Here is a 12,500-nt window from a genome sequence, read left to right as displayed (position 1 = left end):
TGAAAATAAATGATTCAAGTGTTTCTCAAGTGTAATTTAAAAGAAAATTCAAGAATCCTTTTAATTCCAGTGGGGAAAAAAAGGCAATAAAGTCTTGGAATTATCGTGGGATTGGAGTCTGTGTGTCCTGTAGTTTGTTTAGTGTTGAGATACAGTGTGGAAACAGGCCCTTCGGCCCACCGAGTTGTGCTGACCAATGATCCCAGCACATCAATACTATCCTACACACACTGGGGACAATTTACAATCTTACCAACCAAATTAACCTGCCAAATATTCCCCATGTTGGGGGAGTGTCTACAACCAGGGGTCACACAGTTTAAGAATAAGGGGTAGGACATTTAGGACTGAGATGAGGAAAAACCTTTTCACCCATAGAGTTGTGAATCTGTGGAATTCTCTGCCACCGAAGGCAGTGGAGGCCGATTCACTGGATGTTTTCAAGAGAGAGTTAGATTTAGCTCTTAGGGCTAACGGAATCAAGGGATATGGGGAGAAAGCAGGAACGGGGAACTGATTTAGAATAATCATATTGAATGGCGGTGCTGGCTCTGATGGCCGAATGGCCTCCTGCACTTATTTTCTTTGTCTTTGGAGTGGAAGAGGGGAAACCGGTGACAAACCCACGGGGAGAACGTGCAAACTCTGTACAGACAGCACCCAAGGTCAGGATCGAACCCAGGTTCACTGGGTGTGTGAGGCAGCAGCTCCATCGCTGCCCATGTTATGTGTCCCCGTGATGTGCGTGCCCCTGTACACGTGTCACCTTGCTGACCCCAATTTGCAAGAATGGTCTTGACTAGAAACCTGACCCGCTGAGTTACTCCAGCACTCTGTGAAACGTCACCTATCCATGTTCTCCACAGATGCTGCCTGACCCGCTGAGTTACTCCAGCACTCTGAAACGTCACCTATCCATGTTCTCCACAGATGCTGCCTGACCCGCTGAGTTACTCCAGCACTCTGTGTCTATCTTCGATCTAATGATTGGATGTGTCAAGGTGCACATCTCTAGGTGAGAATAGACAGAATGGAGGAGCTGGAACAAATGCTTCTCATTTATATCAAAACTGTTCAGGACATTTTTACTGTTCAATTTGGATTTTTTTCCCCTCTGGGAAAGGAATTGTGGAGGGTCCCTAAAGTCTTACAGTGCAGAAATGGCCCTTCAGCCCATCCCGATCGTGCTAACCGTTCATGAATCTCTCCCCATCACCCAACTACAAGCTGGGGGCGATTAAATCGCGTCTTTGGGAGAAACTAATACGAGAAGATACATCTCTACATTCAGAGCTGCGGAGGACAGGATTGAACCCGGATCTCTGGCGCAGTGAACCGGCTTTGCCCTGATCCCCGGCAGAGGTAAATGTTTAATTGTTGAGAGACACGAACCACTAAACAAGTCTAACCCAGTAGAGGAAGGAACTACAGATGCTGATTTACACTGAAGATAGACACCAAATGCTGGAGTTACTCAGCGGGACAGGCAGTGTCTCTGGACAGAAGGGAATCGGTCTCTCAGGCATTGAAGTCCCCGAACCAAGTGAAGAAATGCAAAGGAAAGTCAGAGCCCGAGGTAAACTTTAATGACAAGTGTCTTGACACGAGAACCTTTTACATTCAAAGCCTCCATACAATCTCCAATCCTTCGAGTGAATATTCTTTACATAATTTGACACGTTTTAAGGGCTAGTCTCCCTCACTCCTGGTCCGTTGAGACAAGTGGGAGCTGACCAAACAAGGAATGTTATATAAAACAATCTATACAAACATTGCTTTAAAATCAGTTAGCAAATACTCTGTTAAATCATCTAGATATCCAGTTTAAATACTCCATTAGCCATTGGGGAAGCAGCTTTGCTCTGCGAGAGGTTTACTTGTTATCACAGGGAATGGACGCGAGATGATTTTCTCATGAAGCTGAAGGGTGACGAGGCTCCGAGCAGAAGTGACTGGGGGTAAAATGGGCAACAGACTGTGGTTATAGTGGCGTGAAGACACGGGCCTGTTCCTGTGGGCGACCACACTGCGCTGCGGAGGCAGGTGACTCTGTTTAGGGCGGGTACACTGGTGATAGTGTGCACTGGTCATTCACTAGTGGTACACTGGGGTGTCCAGGTGGTGTGCAGTCCTTGTGGGGTCTGAGCTGCTGGTTCACTTGCTCGGGGGAGGGGAGGGGGGGGTGAGAATTGAGGGGGGGGGTGAGAATTGGAGGGGGGTGAGTGAGTTGAGGGGGGGTGAGAAGAGGAGGGGAGGAGGAGGAGAGATTGGGGGGCGAGCTGACGGGGAGCAGATGTGTTCGCTGAATGTTACCTTTGGACACCGGGACAGATGTTCCAAAGTGGAAGGGGGAAAATGGAAGAGGCCCTTCGGCCCCTCGAGATGCTCCTACCCCTCAATTGGAGCGCGACCAATCAGCGCACAGGCTCCACGTTGCCCAATCGTTGCCCTTTCCTCCTGGAGAACTCTCACTGGCTGTTGCTGACCGGATGTGGACACTCACTAGCTGTTGCTGACCGGATGTGGACACTCATTGGTTGCTGCTGACCGATGAGTGAGCGGCAACACATCTGCCCGGTTGCAACATCTGGCGGTGCCAGTGGCGAGGCCCAGTGTCCAGTGTCCAGTGTCCAGTTGTCCAGTGTCCAGTCCAGTTGTCCAGTTGTCCAGTTGCCCAGTGTCCAGTTGCCCGGTGCCCGCTGGCCACATGTCCGGTGTTCACATCCCGGACCCTCCATCCCCTGGTGGACGTGGGCCGGTGATTCCCCGCCGCCTCGACCCCTCGCTCTCACTCTGCCTTGGGCTTGACCCTTCCGGCCAGGGAGCGGAGGAGGAAGGAGGAAGATCCCGGGGCGCAGGCCAGGGCGCGGCAATGAAGGCGGCGATGAGGAGCAGGTTGAGGAGCAGCGCGGCCGCCGTCACTCCCAGTGTCCCCCCGAACGACGGCAGTGGGGCGTGAGCGAGGAGCCAGGACCGGCGGAAGCCCATGTCCGCGACCACGGCCTCCAGCTGGAAGTGTGTCCCCGCCACCGCACAGATGTGGAACAGCTGGTGGCTGTGGCCTGGAGAGGGAGAGACGCAGAGGGGAATTAGCCGACAACGGACAGTCAACGGACAGTCACCGGACAACGGGCGGTCACCGGACAACGGACAGTCACCGGACACCGGGCGGTCACCGGACAACGGACAGTCACCGGACAACGGACGGTCACCGGACAACGGACAGTCACCGGACAACGGACAGTCACCGGACACCGGGCAGTAACCGGACAACGGACGGTCACCGGACAACGGACGGTCACCGGACAACGGACAGGCACCGGACAACGGACAGACACCGGACACCGGACAGTCACCGGACACCGGACAGTGACCGGGCAACGGACAGTCACCGGACAACGGACGGTCACCGGACACCGGGCGGTCACCGGACAACGGACAGTCACCGGACAACGGACAGTCACCGGGCGGTCACCGGACAGTCGGACGGACAACGGACACGGACAGTCACGGGACACCGGACAGTCACCGGACAACGGCCAGTAACCGGACACCGGGCGGTCACCGGACAACGGACAGTCACCGGACAACCGGACACCGGACAACGGACAGTCACCGGACAACGGACAGTCACCGGACAATGGACCACCGGACACCGGCGGTCACCGGACAACGGACAGTCACCGGACACCGGGGCAACGGACAGTCACCGGACAACGGACAGTCCCACCGGACAACGGACCAGTCACCGACACCGGACAGTCACCGGACAACGGGCGGTCCCGGGACCCGGACAGTCGGACAGTCCACCGGTCACGACGGGAGAGACAGACGGACAGAGGGAGAGGGGACAACGCCGACACAGACACCGCGACTTGGGAGAGAGGGGACCGGGAGACCGGGACAGGGGAATTAGCCGACACCGGACAGTCCACCGGACAACGGACAGTAACCGGACACCGGGCAGTCACTGGACACCGGACGGTCACCGGACAACGGACAGTCACCGGACACCGGACAGTCACCAATGGGCAGTCACTGGGCACCGGGCGGTCACCGGACACCGGGCGGTCACCGGACACCGGACGGGTACCTGGCAACAGGTGCAGGGCGATTTGGGAGCTGGTGCAGGATTCCCAAAAAGTTAATTTGCAAATCGAATCGCTGTTAAGGAATGGACATTCAATGCTAGCATTTATATCAAGAGGACTTGAATACAAACTCTATAAGGCGCTGGTCAGGCCGCATTTGGAATATTGTGAGTAACTTATAGACCCTTAATATGGTGCCCAGAATTGCTCACAATACTCCAAATGTGAGAGTAATCAGGCGCCCATCACCGTCACTCCCTCCCCCACCGCCCCCACCAGCTCCAGGCCCCCAAACCCGCTCCGCTCATCCTCCCACCGCCCCCAAGACTCACCGATGTAATCGAAGCAGCCCGGGGCAAGGCGTTCGGGCAGGTGAGAGGCGAAGAGGAAGCAGGTGAGGAAGGCGAACAGCAGGTGGCCAGTAGTGGGTAGGCACAGAGGCGTTGTGGCTGCAGTCGTCACCCCCAACAGAGAAATAGCTGCAGCAGAGAGAGGGGGAGAGGCTGAACATTCTCCACCCAACCCCCCTCCCTCCCCCTCCCCCCTCACACCCCCTCCCCCCGTCCACCTCCCACCCCCCCCTCAACTCATCCCACCTCCCCCTCATCATCCCCCCCCCCCAACAGAGAAATAGCTGCAGCCCTCATTTCTCCCCCCTCCCCCCAGCTCCCCCTCCCCCCCTCCACCCCCTCCTCACCCCTCCCCCCCACCCGATCGCCCCTCCCCATCTTTCCTTCTCCTTCTCCTCACTCCCCCCTCCCACCCCTCCCCCTCTGCGCCATCCCCCCCCCCCCTCAGCACCCTCCTCCCCCCCCTCCCTTCCTCCTCCCAACCCCCTCCCCCCCCCTCAGAGAGGCCCCCTCATCTGCCCCCCCCCCAACCCCCTCTCATCTCCCCCTCACCCCCCCCCCCCCACCCCCTCTCCCCCCCTCCCCCCCCGTCCCCCTCCCACCCCCCCCCCCCTCCTCCCTCCTCCTCCCCCCCCCCCCCTCCCCCCCTTTCGCCCCCCCCCTGTGTTTTTTTCTTTCTCTCTCTCTCTCCTCCCCTTCTCTCTCCGCCCCCCCCCCCCTCCCCTCCCCCCCCCTAAACCTCCCCCCTCATCTCCCCCCACCCCTCCCCCTCATCTCCCCCTCCCCAACCAGAAATAGCCCCCCCTCATCTCCCCCAACCCCCTCCCCCCCCCCCCCCAACATCTCCCCCTCCCCCTCCCCTTCTCACCCCCCTACCCCCGTCCACCCAACCCCCTCTCTCCCCCCCCTCCCAACCACCCCCTCCCCCACAGAGGGAATAGCTGCAGCAGAGAGAGGGAGAGGCTGACCCCCCCCCATTCTCCACCCAACCCCCCTCATCTGCCCCCTCGCCCCCCTCCTCCTCCCACCCCCCCCCCCCCCTCATCTCCCCCACTCGCTCTCCTCCCACCCCCTCCCCTCCCCCCCCTCCCCCTTCAGATTGAAGACCAAAAACCTATCTCCAGAGATGCTGCCTGCCCCGCTGAGTTACTCCAGCTTCTTGACTGCCACGCTCTCTCTGTCACCCAGACGCCGAGGCTGAGACTCCCAGTCCAGTGCACTCAGCACCCATTCCTCCACCCACCCCCCCCCCCCCCCCCCCACACCCACGGACTTACCCTGTGGAATAGCGGCAAGTTGTCGAACAGGAAGGGATAGGCGAAGGCGACTAACCGGAGGGTTTTACTGAGACGAGGCTGCTCCACCTCCAGGAACCTGCAGCACAAAGTCAGGGAGGCAGTGAGGTCGGGCCTGGCTCATTCCGCCTCTCGGTTACTATCTCCTGCCATCCAGTCACACAACGGCCATCACATCCCAGAGATCAAAGATCCCACAGACGGCCGGAGATCTTTGGTCAGTTAATACTTTCAAGACAGAGATACATAGATTCTCAATTGGTGTCAGGGTTCACGGGGTGAAGGCAGGAGAATGGGATTGAGAGGGAAAGGTTGATCACCCATGATTGAATGGCGGAGTAGACTTGATGGGCCGAATGGCCCAATTCTGCCCTAGAACTAATGAATTCACAAGAACGGGATGTGGCTCCTATTGGCCAGTCTGAGGAAGGATGTGCCGGCTCTGGAGAGGGTCAATAGCCAATAGACAATAGGTGCAGGAGTAGGCCATTCGGCCCAGAATAGATCCCAGTGGTCTATAAATCTAAATCCTTGACCCCTGCACCAGCCCCTCAGCTGGGTCCAGAGGAGGTTTACAAGAACGATCCCAGGAATGAGTGGGTTAAAATACGATGAGCGTTTGTCGGCGCTGGGCCTGTACTCACTGGAGTTTAGAAGGATGAGGGGGTGACCTCATCGAAACTTACAGAATAGTGAATGGTCTGGATAGAATGGATGTGGAGAGGATGTTTCCACTAGTGGGAGAGTCTAGGACCAGAGGGCACAGCCTCAGAATTAAAGGGCGTACCTTTAGAAGGTGAGGAGAATCTTCTTTAGTCAGTGGGTGACGAATCTGTGGAATTCTTTGCCACAGGCGGCTGTGGAGGCCACAAGTCAGTGGATATTTTTAAGGCAGAGATAGACAAACTCTTGATTAGAACGGGTGTCAGGGGTAATGGGGAGAAGGCAGGAGAATGGGATTAGAAGGGAGACATCAGCCAGCATTGAATGGCGGAGTGGACTCGATGGGCCGAATGGCCTAATTCTACTCCTATAACGTTTGAACAGAGAAGGCCGTTCGGCCCTCGCCCCGTTAAGTGTGTTGGGAGCTAGATCCGGACGTGAACTAATGGGATTATCATGTAACCGGGCCTACCTGGAGTAACAGGAGAGTGTTGTACAAACCAAGGTGTTCAACGCGGCCACGGGGACAAAGCAGGTGTGTAGAGCATTGTTGATCCAGCGGTCAGCCATTATATAGGCTCGGTAGGTGATGGCACATCCTATGGAGGAGAAATTAGAAATGCGTTGGCGGGGAGCAGAGAAACCCCCGGTCCTACAGCGCAGTAGACCAGGGCCCAGGATCGAGCATTAATAAATTCCACACAATGGGAGGGAAGATGTGTAGGAACTAACTGCAGATGTTGGTTTAAACCAACGATGGCCACAAGATGCTGGAGTAACTCAGCGGGACAGGCAGCGTCTCTGGTCGAGACCCTTCTTCAGACTGGCATGAATCGCCACCTATTCCTTCTGTCCAGGGATGCTGCCTGTCCCGCTGAGTTACTCCAGCATTTGGCGTCTACCACGGGAGAGAAACACAGAGTGACAGAGAGGGGGCGAAGGAGATGGGCGGTAGGTCCAATGAAGTTGGTTCTAGGATCTGACGGTCACGGAATCTAAAACTCTCTTCTGTTGAATAGTTACTTTTTAAAGTAGTCACATCACGGATCATTGAATGAGAACGGGCTTTAGCTTGTCTGGAGACTGTATCTGCTGTTCCCAACATTAAATCGGGCAACATATTGCCCCTGTCGGAGATGCACCAGCGAGCCGGGTTCGATCCCGGCCCCAGGCGCTCTCTTTCTGGAGTCCGCGCCTTCTACCTGTGACCAGGTGAGTCTCCAGTTCCCTGCCATCTACCGAGTGTGTGTGTGTGTGTGTGTGTGTGGTGTGTGTGTGTGTGTGTGTGTGTGTGTGTGTGTGTGTGTGTGTGTGTGTGTGTGTGTGGTGTGTGTGTGTGTGTGTGTGTGTGTGTGTGTGTGGTGTGTGTGTGTGTGTGTGTGTGGGTGTGTGTGTGTGTGTGTGTGTGTGTGTGTGTGTGTGTGTGTGTTTGGGGGGGGGGGGCGGACTGGGATGGTTGGGAGAAGGGTTGAGAGGGAGAGATAGACCAGCCATGATTGAATGGTAGTGTCGACTTGATGGGCTGAATGGCCTCATTGTGCCACTGGTCACATGGGGCCACTGGTTAATCGAACCCTCGTTCACCAGATGGCGACGCACTCCTATGGTTTATGAGTTTATGAATATATGAACTTGTCCTGTGCACGGAATCCCTGCAAACTGTTGGGGGCAGGTGAGAACTCGTACTTCTGTCAGCCTGCGTTGTGTTGCACTGTGGTCACAGCTACTCGGCTCACTCTGTCCTGACCAGGGGACATTTCAGTCCGCGCAACCCATTCATGGGAATATGGAACATTGAAGAGTTATAATTACCGCGCCTGTAATCACCATGGCAACTCCAGAATTAAAGTCATCGGGTCTCGGCCACTTATTGCCTTTTTAACTAATTATTTTTTTTGTCTCCACAAGTTTATTCCCACTGGTAATTTCATTAAACTCCTCGTGTAACCGCTGACACATTCCCAGAACACACAGTGCATGACAATAGACAATATGTGCAGGAGTAGAGGCCATTCGGCCCTTCGAGCCAGCACCTCCATTCAATGTGATCATGGCTGATCATCCACAATCAGTACCCCGTTCCTGCCTTCTCCCCATATCCCCTGACTCCGCTATCTTTAAGAGCCCCATCTAACTCTCTCTTGAAATCATCCAGAGAACCGGCCTCCACCGCCCTCTGAGGCAGAGAATTCCACAGACTCACAACTCTCTGTGACAAAAAGTGTTTCCTCGTCTCCGTTCTAAATGGCCGACCCCTTATTCTTAAACTGTGTGGCCCCTGGTTCTGGACTCCCCCAACATCGGGAACATGTTTCCTGCCTCTAGCGTGTCCAAACGTCTCAAGAGGACGAGAAGTGAAAATAACAACGCATTCTCGGTGAAACGTACATTTGAGTTGACGTTGTGATCGCTGCAAGGCTTGGTCTGTGTTTTAGACATGCAGCGGTGCGCGGGTTACTGTGGGAAGCGCGAGGAACGTGTAGGCGGCAGATTTATTCAGTCATGTTCTCAATAACAAGGCCGTGAATCGGGTCTTTATTGACCCAAGACAATGCCTCTGTCTCTCTCAGTCCTCCCTGGAGCACAAGGACACCGGCAGGCTGCGAGGGATATTTTGCACACTCGCATTGGGGGGGGGGGGGGGGGGGGGGCGTGGACAAACGTGGAGAGAGCGACTGAGAGCTTGGAGGTGGTTGGGGTGGCGGGGGGGGGGGGAGGTACAGAGGGAGGGGGGGGTGACGGGAGAGAGAGAGGGAGAGCGGGAGGGAGGGAGGGATGGAGGGAGGGAGGCGGAGGCGGGGTAGGGAGAGGAGGGGAGGGGAGGGAGGGGGGGAGAAGGAGAGGAGAAGGAGTGGGGGGAGAAGAAGGGGGTGGAGGGAGAGGAGAGGGGGGAACCAGGTTGGGGGGGTCGGAGAGAGGGAGTATGAGGGAGTGGGAGATCGGGAGAAGAAAAGATAGCGGAGGAAAGGGAGGGAGGGAGGGAGGGAGGGAGAGGAGGGAGGGAGAGGAGGGAGGGATGAGGGAGGAGGGGTGCGGGGGAGGGAAAGGAGGATAGAGAGGGGTGTCTGCGGGGGTTCGGAAAGGGAAAAGCGAGGGTAGAGAGAAAAGGGAAGAGAGGGAGGGAAAAGGGGGGAGGGAAAGAGGGGAGGGAAGAGAGGGAGAGGAGATGAGGGAGGAGGGAGGGGAGTCGGGGGAAAGGGGGGAGTGGAAGAGAGGGACAGGTGGGGAGAGAGGAACGGGAGGAAGTGGGGGGGAGGAAAGACCCAGAGACGCATAGGTAAAGGGAGACAGAGGGAGGGAGGGAGGGAGGGAGAGGAGAAGAGGGTTGGTGGCAGGGAGGGAGAGAGAGAAGTGAGGGAGAGAGTGAGAGGGGGGAGGTGGGAGAGGGAGTGCGGGGGAGAGGGAGGGCGGAGGGAGAGACCTCAGGGAGGGGGAGGGGGGGAGGGGGGAGAGAGGGAGGGAGGTAGGGAGGGAGAGGAGAGGGAGCTGAGGGGCTTGGGGGGAGGGAGGGTTTGGAGGGTTGGGGTGGGGGTTTTGTTAGACTCAGTTGGGGTTATGGAGGGAGGTTGAGTTTTCAGGAGTTACACATAGGACTGTCTACATGGCTGGGGCACGGTCTGTACCTAATCGTATTTGTAAGCTTGCTAGTTGTGCCCGAGCAGTCGGCCACCGTAGCCGAGGCAGTGCAGGACGTGGCGGGCGTTACGGCTTGAACATGGTGCCTGAAGGTGTGCGCGCAGCTAGCGAGGTGAACGGGTAGAGGCAGCTGAAAGAACACGTTACGACGAGGAGAGGCCAGGCGTAGGCCTCGTTGTACGAAGTCCACCGAGTGCCAGGACACCAGAAGCCGCCACAGGAAGTACGCTGCCAAGAGACAGTCCGTGTGAAGTGGCACATACAGGAGCACCAAGTCTCAGCCCAAGCTCCCGAACAAAGAAATCCAGTGAACTTCACAGTACACTGTCTTAACTGAGTGTGGGGGGGGTTGAACTAACCCCCTCGAATGCGTAGAGATGACCCTGAGGAGAAAGAAAACCCAACGCCGGTCACGAGGAGAAACGTGCAAACTCCACACAGACAGCACCCGTAAGACTCGGATTGAAACCCGGGGTCCCTACGCGCTCTAAGGCAGCAAACTCTTGTCAAATACCAAAATCGATGCCCCCGACGGACAACCGCCCCCCGCCCCAGACCCCCCCCCCGCCAGGATGAGTGACCTTTGAGGGATGGCCATTCGGCCCTTCGAGCCAGCACCGCCATTCATTGTGGTTAGACAAGGAAACTGACCGGTCAAACCAATCGAGTTTACCCGTGCCTGAGCTCTTCCCCGAGTATCCTTTGACTCCACCAATCTAGCCCTAGACCTAATATATAAACTCATCTCAAGTAAAGAGTCCAATCCAACGGTCGACTCAGCACCGCCGATCCACTGGCCCTCTGGGACAGGTCCCCAATCCAATAATTTGCTCACGTGTATTGCCTTCTCCCCAAGAGTCCCCCGACTCCATCGCCCTAGACTCTACCTCACCTTGGTTTCACAGCACCCCATAACATTACGGATGACTGCCTCACGCGTGTTGAGACGCAGCACCTCCAATCTTGTCTACCGTGATTGTTATCGAGGACCTCTCTTGTGCGGCTTTTCCCAACCTTACTTGATAAGCAGTATGAGTCAACTCGCCTCTTCTGTGAGTTGGCGAAAGTTTGTTGGCCCCTGTGATCCTCACTGCTCTGACCCTCTACCAGCGCTTGACCTTGTAATAGTACTCTCGATCTATGGTTTCACACCATGGCAGTCCATACCAAAGGCTACTCTGCTTCATTAAGGCCATTCCAGATCAGGGGTGGCCAATTTATAAATCCAATTAATTTCCCCAATATTTCCTGTATCTGTGCCAAAGCAAGCGCTGTGTGCGGAGAGCGCTCAGCATCGCCATACGACTGCTCTCACCCCAAACACCATGGATGTGTACCTCCTACCATCCGGGAGGCGCTAACAGGGTCTCCCGCTTGACCGAAACCCGCAAGGCGCGGAGACAGACTAGGGGAGCGGCATCACTCTACTCAACAACGTACCCGGTGAGCCAATCACCACCCGCCCCCCGGATTCATATTGCTATGATTTATCAAAACTTGCTATGTCGCCTGGGTTAGTTGATGCTACACAGTGCATTTTCGTGTTCCCGTACTCTGTCCACGACATGTGACAATACTGAATCTGAATCTGAATCTGAGATGAACTTATTTTAATTTCCCACCACGTGATACTGATTGGATGATCCGTCCGTTATCATATGTCTTTGAGTCTTTGGTGTATCAGGTTGTTGTAAGTAGAATCAGGATTATGGTTATGATTCAGGGAAACAGCAACCTATAGTTTCATCTTGTCAGTATAGGTCCGAGTGTCCGTCTCAATAGTTATAATCTTCGTAGTGTAGTTAGTACCTGTCCATTTACTTTAAATTGGTTGTGGAGAGAGACACGAGGAAGGAGAAGAGGGGAAAGAAAGGAGAGGTAGTAGCTAAACACGCCTCCAAAAGTCGGCCGACGCGCGTGTGATTACACGCTAACCACCGCGGGGTAGGAACTAGCTGATAGTCCCAGGGGTGGGGGGGCGGGGGGGGGGGGGGGGGGGGGGTGGGGGGGGGGGGGGCGCGGGGGTGTGGGGGGGGGGGGAGGGGGGGGCGATCATCCCGTGGAACGGGGGGGGGGGGGGTGGAGGGCGGTGGGGTGGGGGGGGGGGGGTGGGGGGGGGGGGGGGGGGGGTGGTGGGGGTGGGGGGGGGGGGGGGGGGGGCCTTCCGGGGGAGGGGTGGGGGGGGGGGGCGGGCGGTGTCGATCGTGGGGAGGAGGGGGGCAGCGGGTTTAAGGGCTTGCTGGGTTGTTTGGGTGAGGGTGAGAGAGGGGCCTGAGGGTTTGTGGTGAGGTGGGGGCGGCTGAGTGCTCCGGTTGGCCTTGTACGGGATAAAAAAGGGAAGGGGGGGTGGACAGGACGGCAACGTTAAGTGCTAGAACACCCAAACGCTTCACATCACCAGCATAGACTGCTGACTTGCGAACTGGATGTGGATTAATATCGGTTCCATTTAGACTACGTGACCG

At 56.4% G+C, this 12,500-nt stretch overlaps 1 protein-coding gene across 1 annotated transcript; it reads right to left on the bottom strand.

Moving 5' to 3' along the window:
• Positions 1–2,256: 2,256 nt before the first annotated feature.
• On the bottom strand, positions 2,257–10,907 carry LOC129694514 (membrane progestin receptor delta-like). The gene is given in 10 exon segments (XM_055631230.1): positions 2,257–3,062; positions 4,424–4,508; positions 4,510–4,545; positions 4,702–4,725; positions 5,719–5,815; positions 6,872–7,078; positions 10,023–10,141; positions 10,144–10,212; positions 10,214–10,263; positions 10,871–10,907. Coding segments are annotated over 10 exon segments (1,068 nt in total). The 3' UTR covers positions 2,257–2,718.
• Between the last annotated feature and the right edge of the window lie 1,593 nt (positions 10,908–12,500).

The sequence above is a fragment of the Leucoraja erinacea genome, unplaced genomic scaffold (assembly GCF_028641065.1).
Source record: "Leucoraja erinacea ecotype New England unplaced genomic scaffold, Leri_hhj_1 Leri_69S, whole genome shotgun sequence".
In the NCBI taxonomy this organism is placed as follows: Eukaryota; Metazoa; Chordata; class Chondrichthyes; order Rajiformes; family Rajidae; genus Leucoraja; species Leucoraja erinaceus.
The sequence above is the reverse complement of the archived record's forward strand: the minus strand, read 5'-3'. Positions and strand labels throughout refer to the sequence as shown.